General features: G+C 42.3%; 1 protein-coding gene across 1 annotated transcript in view; it reads left to right on the top strand.

The window, feature by feature from the left end:
* Positions 1–14,713, top strand: part of IQGAP1 (IQ motif containing GTPase activating protein 1) — a 99,823-nt gene that overhangs the window by 46,525 nt on the left and 38,585 nt on the right. Inside the window, exons 7-15 of the mRNA XM_045813176.2 lie at positions 84–197; positions 779–957; positions 1,669–1,753; positions 6,692–6,855; positions 7,683–7,767; positions 8,481–8,644; positions 8,845–9,005; positions 10,486–10,610; positions 12,412–12,575. Of these exons, the coding sequence (XP_045669132.1) occupies positions 84–197; positions 779–957; positions 1,669–1,753; positions 6,692–6,855; positions 7,683–7,767; positions 8,481–8,644; positions 8,845–9,005; positions 10,486–10,610; positions 12,412–12,575 (1,241 nt within the window). The remainder of the gene's footprint in view (positions 1–83; positions 198–778; positions 958–1,668; positions 1,754–6,691; positions 6,856–7,682; positions 7,768–8,480; positions 8,645–8,844; positions 9,006–10,485; positions 10,611–12,411; positions 12,576–14,713) is intronic.

Genomic DNA, 14,713 nt, shown 5'->3' on the forward strand with positions numbered 1-14,713 from the left:
TTGTAGTTGGGGAATATGTTTCCTTCTCTGAATTCTGGAAAGGTGCTTAACTTGCTCGCCTGGGTCTTCACCTTTTCCTGTAGAAGAGGAAATCAACAACATGAAGATTGAACTGGAGAAGTACGGGATCCAGATGCCTGCCTTCAGCAAGATCGGGGGCATCCTCGCTAACGAACTCTCAGTGGATGAAGCCGCACGTAAGCAGAGAAATTTTGTGGGTTCAGATGGGGTTGTTGCTACCACCTTCAATCATGCGTACTATGATGGTCTTGGACATTAGGAATTTTGCTAGCAAGCTTAGGTCAGTCGAGGTAGTTTAACACTGCTACGGTCTTCTGTGTTATTGTTATTAGGAAGTAAGTGATTGATTTTCATGAAAATGAAAGCATTTAGAAAGTGAGTTCTGCATTTCAGTGCCTCTTTGGGTTTTTGGTTTTTTTCTTTTTTTTAATAGTATTTACATGATGATCAAGGGTGAACATTTCTGTAATATCTGCTCCTTGCAAGGCTCTTCTATGAATTTTTTGAGACCCCTGTGAGATTCCAAACTCAGCATCCCAGACATGGGATCACAGGGAAAGCTGTGGCTTTTTGCATCCAGGAAGAGACTAGGCTTACAGGATTCAGGGAGCCATTCCTCCAACCCCAAGTCATCATTTCTCTGTCAACATGAGCCTCTTCCTGCAATAGAGGGTTACGACGTTGCTTTGGATGTGTCACGTACATCCCTTACTCTGTATAACCCAGTGTTCTATGTTTTGAATTTCTTTTTTTTTAGTGCATGCTGCCGTTATTGCCATTAACGAGGCTGTTGACCGTAGAATTCCAGCGGACACATTTGCGGCTCTGAGAAACCCAAACGCCATGCTTGTAAATCTCGAAGAGCCCTTGGCTTCCACTTACCAGGATGTGCTTTATCAGGCCAAGCAGGAGAAAATGACCAACGCTAAAAACAGGGTAAAGATGGAACATCTGTTTTTTTCTAATTGATATATATCCTTTCATTGTTTGATATGACTCCATTTTAAAAATCAATTTTCTTGAAGTATAATATACACACAGTAAAATTTACTCATTTTGCATGTATGGTTTGATGAGTTTTGACAAACGTGGTGGTTACAAAACCATCATCCCCAAGGTCCCCAGGTCTGTCTTCACAGTCAGCCTCTACTGCCCCCCAGCTCCCGCCCCTGACCCCAGGCAACCTCCAGTCTGAACAGATCATTATATTTACCTTTTTAAGAATTAACATATAAATGAAATGGATTTACACAGTATGCAGTCTTTTGGTATTAGATTCCATTTTGACTTTTATTCTATCCTTGAATTTTGTGCAAACCAATGAGAAATTCTGAGATCTGGTCTGTGGGTCTGCCCATTCTGCTCGGGGCTGAGGCAAGGATGCCGGCTCCTGAGCGAGGAGGGCAGGGTTCACCAGTGCTTCCTGCTCATGCCAGCTCTGGAAGCACCCTCGAGCTTGTCGGTAACATGTGGATCGCTTTTTATTTTTTTAGTTCCGAGTTGTGTAGCATTCCACTGTGTGCTCCACTAAGGATTTTAAGTGTATCCTTACTCTTTGTTCTCTCATGGTTGGGGGAGGAGTGTAAATGTTTCTGAGGTCTTCTTAGAGACCTGAACTGATTTATTACACTTTCTACTCATCTTCAGACCGAAAACTCTGAGAGAGAAAGAGACGTTTATGAGGAGCTGCTCACTCAAGCTGAAATTCAAGGCAATATAAACAAAGTCAATAGTAAGTATGTCCCTGAGTTGGGTACCTGTGGGATGTTACAGAATAATGTGAGTGTTGATGTGTTCTTGGACTGATGACATGGTTCTTTTATCTTATTTTAATTTTTTTAAGACTTTACTCATTTGTCAGATTTGAGAGAGTGAGAGAGCACAAGCGGGGAGGCAGCAAGCAGGGGCAGAAGCACACTCCTCGCTGAGCAAGGAGCCCAGTGCAGGACTCGATCCCAGGACCCCGGGATCATGACCTGAGCTGAAGGCAGACGCTTAACCGACTGAGCCACCAGGCGTCCCTAAGTTTATTTAGTTTAGACGTTAGTGGATTTGTTTAGGAACTGTTGCTTACTACTGTTTTTTGTGTTCATATGTCTTCTGTTTCAGCTGCCATTGTCCTCAGGCAGGCCCTCCCGCTATCTGCTTATCTGCTTTAGCTTCCGGACTCATCTTGTTGGCTAATTTCACTCTCTTACCCCATGTTAATACACTTAAAAAAAATCTAAATAGGGATTTTATTTTTCCTTATTTATTTTTTTGTAGGCTCCATGCCAAGCGTGGAGCCCAACACGGGGCTTGAACTTATGACCCTGAGATCAAGACCTAAGCTTAGATCAAGAGTCGGACATTTAACCAACTAAGCCACCCAGGTGCCCTTATTTTTCCTATTTTTATTTTTATTTTTAAAAAGGATTTTATTTATTTATTTATTTATTTATTTATTTAGAGCGGCGGGGGGAGGGGGACAGAGAGGGAGAGAGAGATCTCAAGCAGGCTCCATGCTGAGTGTGGAGCCCAGTGTGGGGTTCAATCTCACAGTAGGACCTGAGCCAAAACCAAGAGTCAGAGGCCTAATGAACTGTGCCAGCCAGGCACCCCTATTTTTCCTATTTTTAGAGTAATATTACAATTTCATTTTTCTTTCAAGGAGTAATACAGGTTATCCAGATGTAAACAAAAAAATTAGACCCCCATTCCCTAGAAATAACAAGTATTGATTTTTTTTTTTTAAATTTATTTGAGAGAGAGAGAGTGCACAGAAGTGGGGAGGGGCAGAGGGAGAGGGAGAAGCAGGCTCCCCACTGAGCAGGGACCCTAAGATCAGGACCTGAGCCGAAGGCAGATGCTTAACCGACTGAGCCACCTGGGTGCCTCACTACTATTGATATTTTTATGCATATTTTTAAAAACGTATTTAAACAAAAATGAGATTATACCATTCATACTGATTTTTGTGTATATGTGTTATATACTTTTGAGGAATTAATGTCTCAAAAGCGTCACTTTCATTTTGTCACTCTTCTGCTAAAGAACCTGCATTGGTTCCTCTCATTATTTGCCAGACAAAACGCAGACCCCTAGCCTAGTGGAGTTTTTTATGCGGTATTTTATGCAGGCAACTCTCTATACAAACTTATTTGCCTAATTGTCTCCCATATTCACTCTGTTCCTTTCATGACTCGTGAAAGAGTCCTGCTCTGGGGTGGCTCTGACCTGGGGCTTGGTCTCTTGGCCTCACACTAATAGCTGTGTCATGGGACCCCTGTGGCACAGACTTGTTCTGCAGATGGTGAGATAATGCATGTAAATTTTCTGGTATCTAGTGAGTACTCAGTAAACATTAGCATTATCATAGCTTTTGCTGATCGCGTATTCTCACTATAATGCCCTCATGCCTTATCTCTTACCTAACCCAAATTATACCTGTCACTCATGGTCCAGCTCAATTCTTACCTGCACCCATTCCAGCTCTCCCGTGGCTTCTATAGACCAACTACATAATTTTCTACGCAATTATATATTGTCTTATATTGCTTGCCTTTGTTTCTGACATCTCTATAAACTCCTTGAAGTACAGATTGCTTAGGAGTTGTACTTCTTTTGAAATCTCTGTAATTCCTAGTATAATGGTTAGACTCACCAAAAGAACTAAAAAGCTTATTTGATTTCAACCAGCCTCGACCTTGTTTTGCTCAAGATAATAACAATAGTGATAGTAATCCTTGTCCTCTCTGTTCATTGGGAGGCCCTAATTTCTCCCTTGAACCAATACTCTGAATAACTAGAGAGACTTTATAAGATTTTACCAACTTTGTATGATCAGGAGCTCTAAATCCTGACCAAGAGTCTTTGTATTCGGTTCCATTCCTGTGCCTTTAAGATAATGGTTTTCTTTCTTTTTTTTTTTTTAAAGATTTTATTTATTTATTTAACAGAGAGAGACAGCCAGCGAGAGAGGGAACACAAGCAGGGGGAGTGGGAGAGGAAGAAGCAGGCTCCTAGAGGAAGAGCCTGATGTGGGGCTCGATCCCAGAATGCTGGGATCACGCCCTGAGCCGAAGGCAGACGCTTAACGACTGCGCCACCCAGGCGCCCCAAGATAATGGTTTTCTGAACGGAGTAATAGTTCCATTCACAAATGGGTGGTGTGGTGTGCTCTATCCGTATGAATACTTAAGCCAGAAAATACAAAGAGTGTCCTTTTATACTTAGTTGTCTGTGTGAGAAGAAAGTCCAGCATGTTTCCTGCTGTGCACACTGCATAAAACATTCTTTGTTTTAAGAATGGTGTTTTTTTCCTACTATGTTGTTTAGGAGTTTATAACTGTTGTAGTTTTACCTGGCTAAGTCTGGGAGAGTCAGTTATAAAGCTGTGGGGGAAGAGCCGTAGCCTTATGTTTTTAAAGTGTTCCATTCAGGGGCGCCTGGGTGGCTCAGTGGGTTAAATGTCTGACTTGGTTTCAGCTCAGGTCATGATCTCAGGGCTGTGAGATAGAGCCCTGTGTTGTGCTTGAGATTCTTTTCTCTCTCTCTCTCTCTGCCCTTCCCCCTCCTCTCTATCTCTCTCTCTCAAATAAATAAATACATCTTTTTAAAAAATTCCCTTAAGTAGCTTTCAACGTAACAGGAAAGATAGACATGCAAATGAGTAATTTCAGGGCAACTTGCTTAGAACAAGGTATCACAGGTGTATGAGGTGCGGTCATAGAAAAAGAAAGGAATAACTTCTCCTTGGAGGTTTGTGTAAGAACCTTCACTGGATAGGTCAGGCCCTCGAGGATAAGGCAGGATTCCCAGAGAAGGACAATCTTTTCCTAATCGTAGAGCAAGTCTGAAGCAAGAGAAAGTTGTGTGCTAGGAAGATGCGGGAACTTTAGGTCCCAGGAATTATTTTAACATAATTATAGATAAGATTCTTTCCCTGAGGGTATGAGAACCAGCATTGAAGCCACTGCCCCAGGAGAAAGCTGCAGGCTAAGTAGTTAAAAATGAGAATAAGTGTTTATTTACTTTTTTTGTAGAACAAGGAAAATTAATTAAAGCTTAGCAGAAGAAAGTGCTTAAATAATGTTCTAAACTTTATCATTCTTATACTGTGAATGTTAATAAATGTTTACTTAAATATTTACCTATTTCTGTAGTAAGCATGCTTCTAGTAAAAGCATAATTGACGAGATGCTTTTGTAGATAGATAATCTGGGATTCTACATCGCATACCTAGAGAAAGCCTTGTTTACTAGTATTGATTTTGTTTATTTTCTGTCCGCACTCCTGTAAAAGCTCCACCAAGACAGAGATCATTTGTTTTGTTCACAGCTGTATTTGCAGCACAAAGCAGGTGCTCAGTAAATGCCATTGAGGGAATGGATGGTTAGTTGGCTAATGGTCACGTGGGCCTGCTGCCGTGACTCAGGAGCCATCACCTCGGTGTGGTGATGACTTAACAGAACTGCAGGTGTAATCATTGGGAAGACGTGAATAGTCTCTTAGGAGTCTACTGAGATTTAAAAATTTTTAAATTAAAAAAAAATTTCCTTTTAACACCTTATATTTCCTTTTTGTTTTTTGGTTTTTCTAACTAACATTAAAACATTTAAAATTTTTAATTGCTGCTATGCCCCAAATATTTTGATTTTTAGTATGTTATTGTTGACTTTGGTGATTAAATCAGATCCCTGGGTGGAGCATCTTGGGAGAAGTCTGTTTTCTCATCTGAAAATAGGGACACTGAAAATAATACAGTAATGATCACTTCCCAGTGGCTCTTATTTTTGAAGTCAGAAAATACCTTATTCTAACTGCCGACTTAATACCTTATTTGTTTTACATATACAGAGTGCTTTCACGTATGTGATTTCGTTTAATCTTAACAACACCACTGTGGGAGATGAAGGAACATCCAGGTTTTCATTGCCAGACGTTAAAGACCTTGTATGAGCTCAGGTTCTGTGACTAGAAGTAGAGACTGTTGAGAGGGCTGCAGACAGCCCCTGCCGTTCCCTGTGGTCAGACGCCCTTGCTATCTGGGCGCTCCCTGTCCTGTTCAGGAGGAGGCGCGGTACTGAGGGGATCCAGTGTGTTCAGGAGGAGGCGGGGTAATGAGGGGATCCAGACTGATGCTGTTGAGAAGGAAAGGGCTCTTTAGTCTGGGGTAGACTGTCAGAGGGAAAGAGGGACTGGATGTATTCAAGCGTCAACGCTACGGTGAAAGCTTTCACAGTTGTTGTTGTTGATTTTAAAGCAAAATTGCCCAAAGATGCAGTAAACTGCTCTGGGAGAAACCTTCTCCTGTTTAGTAGTTTCATCTAGACGACAACTTGGCTTTTAGAGGGCATTTAGACATGCATTGGTTTGGATTGGTGCCTCTTTCATTGCTACCCCATATGGGTGCCAAGGTGTCTACATCTGGAAGCTTTTTAGTAGGACTGAGGTGTGGTCCAGGACTCTGTTAACTGACGAACAGCCCGGCTGGGGACCCCTGGACTTGATGACTTTAAGGTTCTCTTCCAATCCCAAGATCTTGTACTTCTGTGATGTTCCAAAACAGAGGCCATCTGAACTGTATTTCCCTCATCTGAAATTGAGGTTGGTTTTGGGGAAGGAAAAGGATTCTGGTCTGTGGTGCTCACAAGGTGTTTTCATAAGCTGTGGCCTTTTCCCTCCTCAGCGTCTTCTGCGTTAGCAAATGTGGACCTGGCTTTGGAGCAGGGCGTGGCACCCGCCTTGTTCAAGGCCCTGCAGGCTCCAGCTCTGGGCCTTCGAGGGCTGCAGCCGCAGAACGGGGACTGGTACCTCAAGCAGCTCCTGAGCGACAGACAGCAGAAGAGACAGGTAAAAGTACGGGGCGAACACGCGGGCACTCACGTACGTCCATCTGAATCTTGTGCTGTCCTTCAGAGATTTTTACGGGGCCCTTTTTTCCCTGTAGTTAGAGTATAACCTATAGTTTTTAGTATGACTTTTTTTCCTGCATATAAATGTAGGTTTTTGAAGTATCCTCAGATAAAATACACATTGTCTTTAGCTCTCTTTTGCTTTTCCAGTTGTAAACCCTCTTAAACAAGTAGTCTCTGCCCTCCGAACCTAACCACCCCTTCACTTGAAGCATCCTTCTTAATCCCCCAACAAAAGCCATGGGGGAAAACCTGAATCTTTTTTACATTCTTACTTCAGGAATTTCTGCTTAAAAGAAAACACACGTCACTAGTTTCCTCTGGCCAGCACTGGGAAAGTATTTAACATGCAGTAAGAGTAGACTGTGGAATTGTACTTAGTGGGGTTTGTAGGACAAGTATGAGTGGCTTTCTTTTTTTGTCTGAATGAGGACAAACAAGTATACATTTTGCAGATTCCCAGCATATGTTGGCCAAAGTAAGCAGCATTAATGTGCTAATGAGTCTGTAAACGTCTTATGTCAATATTTTGATGCTTCTCACAAACTATTTTTTTTAAATGTGCTGGGTTCTGGAAAGTCACTCTACCCCAGATTTGGCAAGGGCTTTGGCTCTCACTAGGACTGCTGCTTTCTCTGCACGTAGCCCGACACTGTCACTTAGGCCCATAGTTCTTCATCCCTGTGACTACTGTTGCGATACCACTGTAAGGCCTGGAGGCATAGGCATGAGAATCTTTACAGAAATGTTCTGTGCGTTTCTCAGGGTGGTCAGGCTGATCCCCTGCAGAAGGAGGAGCTCCAGTCTGGCGTGGATGCTGCAAACGGTGCTGCCCAACAGTATCAAAGAAGTAAGAGTCCTCTCCCTGAGATCCTGAGTAGCTCTTAGGTCACTGGGGTGTCTGAGGTCAGATCCCGTCACTCTCACCCCCACCCCAAGCCTGCTAGCCATAATCGAGTACCAGGTGCCTTTGGCAGTAGGGCTCCTCCAGTTTCAGAGTAGAACTGGAGTACGTGTGGGCTTACTTTGGCTAGGAGGCACTTGATCGTTGGAGGAGGCGAGACTTAGGGGCTGGATTGGTAAGATCTGGATGGTGGAAGAGAGAGAAGGATGTTCCTAATGTGGGCAGAGAGGAGAAGGAAGTGTGGGCAGAGATACAGATGGTGAAGATGTATTGAAGCCACAGTGGTTAGCATAAAATTTCTGTAGATATTTGGGGCCGAGCTGTGTAAGATAAAGGCTTAGAAAGGTTGTGGAAACCTTTGAATGGCAGCTTAAGAAGCTGGTACCTGATTTGCCGGGCTGCACGGGACGGAAGAGATGTTTTAGCAAGAGTCACAGGATGAATTGGAGTGGAAAACAGCTTTATTGGGATATAGTTGGCATAGCCTACAGTTCACCTTCATACAAAGGGGGAGGCTGTTTTTTAAAGATGAAAGTTCCACTTCCGACGTCATGGCCAATAGTTTATCTGCAGGATATAACTTTCTTTTGTGAAAACTGATTCTCCTTCCCCTCGGGGCTTCCCAAGCCAGCTGCTTTTCTGGCCTGTTTTCTGCACAGGATTGGCAGCCGTGGCAGCAATCAACGCTGCCATCCAGAAGGGTGTTGCTGAGAAGACCGTTCTGGAGCTCATGAATCCTGAGGCCCAGCTGCCCCAGGTGTATCCCTTTGCTGCTGATCTTTATCAGAAAGAGCTGGCCACCCTGCAGCAGCAGAGTCCTGAAGTAAGTCAGCCCAGCCTGTCCTGCTGGGGAGCAAGGTGGAGTGGAAGTGAACTTCATACCCACTTCTCAGTGTGGTTGGCAGAGCTTTTTTTTTTTTTAGTCCAGAAACTCAGACTTCTTATGGCTTAATTGAACTTTTGACCTCTCTTGGTATCCAAGAATGTTTGTCCTCACCTTTCCCCCTCCCCCTCTCCGTGCAGCATAACCTCACCCATCCTGAGCTCTCTGTCGCAGTGGAGATGTTGTCATCGGTGGCCCTAATCAACAGGGCGCTGGAGTCAGGGGACATGAACACAGTGTGGAAACAGCTGAGCAGTTCCGTGACAGGCCTTACCAATATTGAAGAAGAAAACTGTCAGAGGTGGGTGCCCAGAGCGGTAAATGGGATCCATCAGACAGCTGTTACTTTGTCTGTGGGGTGTCAGCTCTCCTGTTGTCAGGCATTGTGACTTCAGTGTGATCCTTTTCTTCTTTTTTCTATTTTGATTCATTTTATTCTTTGTTATGCTGGATAATTTATCGTCAATTACATATATCATGACATTCCACTCCTAAAGATGTAAGTATGCTTATCTGAAACAATGAGGATGTTTATCATATAGCCAAAATAGTACTGTCTTATACCCTGAGGAAATCAATAATTTTTCTTTAATATCTGCTAAACCTAGTCCATTTTCATACTTCTTCACTTGTTCCAAAACTGTCCTTTTCACCTGGTTTCTTCAAACCAGGATCCAGGGCAGGACTGTGTTTTCCCTCTGACTGTTGTATCCCTTAGTATCTTTCAATCTAGTATTGTTCCTTTATTCATGACACTGACTTGTTAAAGAGATGGGACCAGTTGTCCCATAAAACGTTCCACCTTCTGGTCTGGTTGCTTCCTGATATTTGGCTTATTCCTGTAAATCGGAAATTAGGTCTAAAGGCTTGTCAAGATCAAGTCAGCGTTTTTGGTTTGTGTATTTCATATTTTCTCATAACCAGAGGCATATAAAATCTACTTGTGTCATCATTAGAGATACTAAGACTGATCCTTGACTCGGGGAGACAGCTTATCCCTCTTACGTATGTTTATGTATTTCCCTTCGTATAATCTCTTTTTGCATCATCAAAATGTCCAGTTCCCCATTAACCATCACGTAATATTTTTAACCCCAGTTGATAATCCTTGTCTAAATCAATACTTTATCAGAAAGAGTTACTTAATGATGATATCTTTTTTTTTTTTTTTTTTAAGTGCCAACATGCAGCTTGAACTAACAACCCCGAGATCAAGAGTCACATGCTCTGCTAACTGAGCCAGCCCGGCGCCCCTAAGGATGCTATCTTGATTTATCATTCCTTCTGCCTTTGTTAGCTGGTGTATTGCCTTGTTTTCTTGCCTTTAGAGGAATTGCTTAAGATACTGCCTCGGATGCTTAGCTGATGATACCTGGAATTTAGAACATGTAACAGGCTGTTACAAATAAGTGATATTCTGGGGTACCTGGCTGGCTCAGTCAGTGGAGTGTGTGACTCTTGAGTTTGGGGTTGTGAGTTTGAGCCCCACATTGTGTAGAGATTACTTAAAAAAAAAAAAAAAAAACCTTAAAAGATTACTTAAAAAAAAAAAAAACCTTAAAAAGAGTAAGTGATATCTTTACATTTTCACATTTTGTTGAGGGTAGCTCTTCATCTCAGAGCTGTTCTCCAGAGTGTGTGAAGCTGTTGGAGTACCTTAGCTGTCTTTGTCCCTTGGATACTTTGTCTCCAGTCTTCTCATTCCTGTCATCCTGACAATCCTGAAGGTCCCTTTTCGTATATTGCACTTCATCGTCTTTTTTGTTGGGGCAACGGGGCAGGTATCTTGATGAGCTGATGAAACTGAAGACTCAGGCACATGCAGAAAATAGTGCATTTATTACGTGGAATGACATCCAAGCTTGTGTGGACCAAGTGAATCTGGTGGTGCAGGAGGAACATGAGAGTGAGTAATCTACGTAACCATCCCCTCAAATAATGAAACCATTGAAGGTGGTGTGATTCCACAAACTGGTTCTAAACACTACTCCCAGAAAGATTTTTGGAAATTGTGTGTGTGTGTGTGTGTGTGTGTGTATCACAAAAAACTAAGGTTGGATATTGTTTTCAAAACATCAGACAACTGCTACAATTGGGTATGTATGTAATAAGAACTGAAATTTTCAGGAGGTGACTTGAACTATTACTTTTAAATGTTTTATAACAAGTAGTTCTGACACTAACCACCTGGAGTTAGGTCATCTTGCATGGGCGTAGGGCTCAGTCTTCCATAAGACTCCTCTCCTTTCAGACACCATTCACAAGCTCTAAGGAGTTCCCAGGTCACTACACTTCTGAACAACTGGCTGTAAACTCAGAGCTCCCCTCAACACCCCCCTCAGATTCAATAATTTGCTACAGTGACTTACAGAACTCAAGGAAGTGCTATATTTATGATTATAGTTTTATTAGAAAGGATACAAGTCAGGACTGGCCAAAAGAGGAGACCTATAGGGTGATCCCAAATGCCAAGCTTGTGTGTCTTCGGGAATTGTCCCCAGGATGTGTGTCAGAACCAGGGAAGTTCTCCTGAACTTTGGGTAGCTGGAGTTTTTCAAGGATGATTGTTTGGGAAGGATTGATTATTGGCCATGTAATTAAACTCTGTTCCCAGTTCACCTCCCCTTCCTGGAGATAGGTAGGCTGTACTGATATCACAGTATCTCGGGGCTCAAAGCCCTAGTATTTTGATCACAGGCTTGGTCTTTCCAGCATGACCTTTCTAGCATGACCAGCCCCCATCCTGAGACTTTCCAGGGGCCCACCTAGTTAGCATAAACTCAGATGTGGTCCTAGAAGCTGGTCTGAATAACACAGATAATCCAATCATTTAGGGAATTCTAACGGAGGTTAGTGGCTCCTTCCCAGGAACTGGGGTGAAAGGTCAGCCAGGTTTTTATTATACCACAGAATCGTTACAAAAGAAGCACAGCTGCCTGAGATACCTGAGGAGTGAACGTTTCTAGTTTTAATTTGTATTTCCTGTGAGAAATATTCCATTGATTTGGTGAGAAGAGCCTCGCCTTAGGGTGGGGAGCCCTGGGGTTCGATCTGCCATCCACTTGTTCACGGTGGGATTTCGAGGAAGAAATCTCTGAGCCTAGTCTTTTCTTAAAGATGTCGAATCAGGTGACTTTTTACGATCCCTTGAACTCTAACATTTTGTGAGTCGGAAATGGTTTTAATCACACATTGGAATGTACTTGAAAGCTATACTGTTAAAGCCAGTTTCATCAAAATTCTCTTTCACGTTAGAGCAATTAAAAATAAAGACTTGTTTCAGGGGTGCCTGGGTGGCACAGCGGTTAAGCGTCTGCCTTTGGCTCAGGACGTTATGGGATCCCGGCGTAATGGGATCAAGCCCCACATCAGGCTCTTCCTCTAGGAGCCTGCTTCTTCCTCTCCCACTCCCCTTGCTTGTGTTCCCTCTCTCGGTGGCTGTCTCTATCTCTGTCAAATAAATAAAATCTTTAAAAAAAAAATAAAGACTTGTTTCAATGGAAATATGGATACCAGGGAGTTTATTTTAAATGAAACAAACCTAAAATTTTTAAAAATTTAAATGCTACTTAATATTATAGGTGGCAAATTGTAATTTGAATCTTGATAACGCTTGGGTGGATTTATGATTACTTAGCATGTTTAAAAGTTGATTTGTTTATATAATTTCTTAATTAAAAAAACAACCTTTGTCCTGTCATATTTAGGGATTTTAGCCATTGGTTTAATTAATGAAGCCCTGGATGAAGGTGATGCCCAAAAGACTCTGCAGGCCCTGCAGATTCCTGCAGCCAAGCTTGAGGGAGTCCTTGCAGAGGTGGCCCAGCATTACCAAGACACACTGATCAGAGCAAAGAGAGAGAAAGCCCAGGTGAGTGGCAGTGAAATTGTTCCTTTCTGTTCAGAGAACTTCATCCCTTCTGGAGGTAGGGATGTTTCCTGGACACCGTTAGATTCACAGCACTAGAGGGACATGGGATGTGACAGTATACATTTGGATTTTGTGTGTGTGATTCTCTGTTGATGTTGTAGACACATCTCCTCTCTCTCTCACTCTCTCTCTTTTTTTTTTTTTTAAGAGAGGGAAGGGGTGGAGAGGGACAGAGGGAGAGAGAATCTTACGCAGGCTCCATGCCCAGCAAGGAGCCCAACACGGGGCTCGATCTCACGACCCTGAGATCATGACCTGATCCGAAATCAAGAGTCAGACGCTCAACCAGCTGAGCCACCCAGGCGCCCCCCTTTTGTGTCTCTTTAAGTAAATTCTGTGTTGAAGTATAAGATCCAAAAAATGTGTAAGTTATGTAAGTATACAGTTGTATGAGTTTTCAAGAATGAGCGTACCTGTGTAATTGGTACTCAGATTATGAAAAGCTTCACAGAACTGTCTGCTGAATCCCATTCTGCCCTCCTCCATCCCCCGCTACCCCACCTGCTGGTAACCACCGTCCTGATTTTTAACACCACGGTTGATTTTTGGTCTGTTTTTGAATTGTATTTGAACGGTATATAAGTACATATGTTATGTACTCTTGTATCTGGCTTCTTCTACCCAATATAATGTTAGTGAAATTCATTTGTGTCTTTGCAAGAAGCAGTAGTTCATCCATTTTTACTGTCGTGTACTATTCCACTCTGGTTATAGATTCTGTCATTGGAAATTTTGGATTGTTTCCCACTTTCTAGCTATTGCAAATAGTGCTTCTTTGAATATTTTAGTACACGTCTCTTGATTTTTATTAGGTGTACATTTAGAAGTAGAATTTATGGGCCATAGGGAATGCACATGTGTTAAGCTTTAGTAGATAATGCCATGTTTTTATAAGAACTTTATTGAGCTGTAATTCACATGGCATAGATCTCACCATTTCAAAGTGTACAATTCAGTGGTGTTTAGTCTTGACAGAATTGTGTGACAATCACTGCAGTCAATTTTAGAACATTTTTATCACCCCAAAAGGAAACTGGCTCTCAGTAGTTAGTCACTTCTCATTTTCCCTCAATCTCTCCAGCTCAGGGCAACCAGCAGTCTGCTTCTGTCTGTGGATTTGCCTATTCTGGACATTTCACGTACATGGAATCATGCAACACGTGGCCTCCTTGTGACTGGCTTCTTTCATGGATCTCAGTTTATCCAAGTTGTAGCGTGTGTTCGTAGTACATCATTTCTTTTTACTGTCAGATTCCGTTCCATTGTGTGGCTGTAGCACATTTTATCCATTCATCAGTTGATGGACCTTGGTTGTTTCTGTCCATGGCTGTTAGGAGCAATGCTGCTATGAACATGGAGATTTTTGTAGGTGATTGTAACACAGACATATCTTTTAAGAAGTTTGTCTTACCACTCAGCTAGTTTGTTGAGGAAACGGACAACATTTATACCTCTTTTTCTCACGTTGCTGAGTAGGAAGTTGCCTTGTATGTCGTAGGCCCTCAGATAGTAGTTGCATGATTAAGGCATAATTACTTCTGTTCTTCTAATTGTGATCGATCTCCTTTTAGGTTCTTCCTGACTAATAACAATTTGTGGTTGGAAGGACAACACCTTTCTTTTCTGACTTAAGAGGATCCCTCCAATGAGGTTCTGGTAGCAAGCAGAAGAAATAAAAGAAATTCTTTTTTTTTTTTTTTTAATTTTATTTTATTTTTAAGTAATCTCTACACCCAATGTGGGGCTTGAACTCACAGCCCTGAGATCAAGAGTTGCTCTACTGACAGGGCCAGCCAGGTGCCCCTCTAAAAGAAATTCTTAATTTAGAGAGTCACCTTCTGTCTGGGAAGCCAAAGTTAGAAAACAGACCAGGGCTTTGTGTTATTGGAGCTTTTGTACTCACACCTGTGCAGGCTCTGTAAGTTCGGGTTGGGATAGAGGAGTTATGGGTAATACTAAATGTTGATAGGTCCCCTTTGATTCCATTGTCAAGAGAGTAGTTGGCATTACCATGTCCTAATCATACAAATACAGCAACTACTAGGTTTCATTTAAGAGGCACATGATTGTGCCGAATG

This window comes from Ursus americanus, chromosome 28 (assembly GCF_024610735.1).
Source record: "Ursus americanus isolate L20-20 chromosome 28, mUrsAme1.1.p, whole genome shotgun sequence".
NCBI lineage: Eukaryota > Metazoa > Chordata > Mammalia > Carnivora > Ursidae > Ursus > Ursus americanus.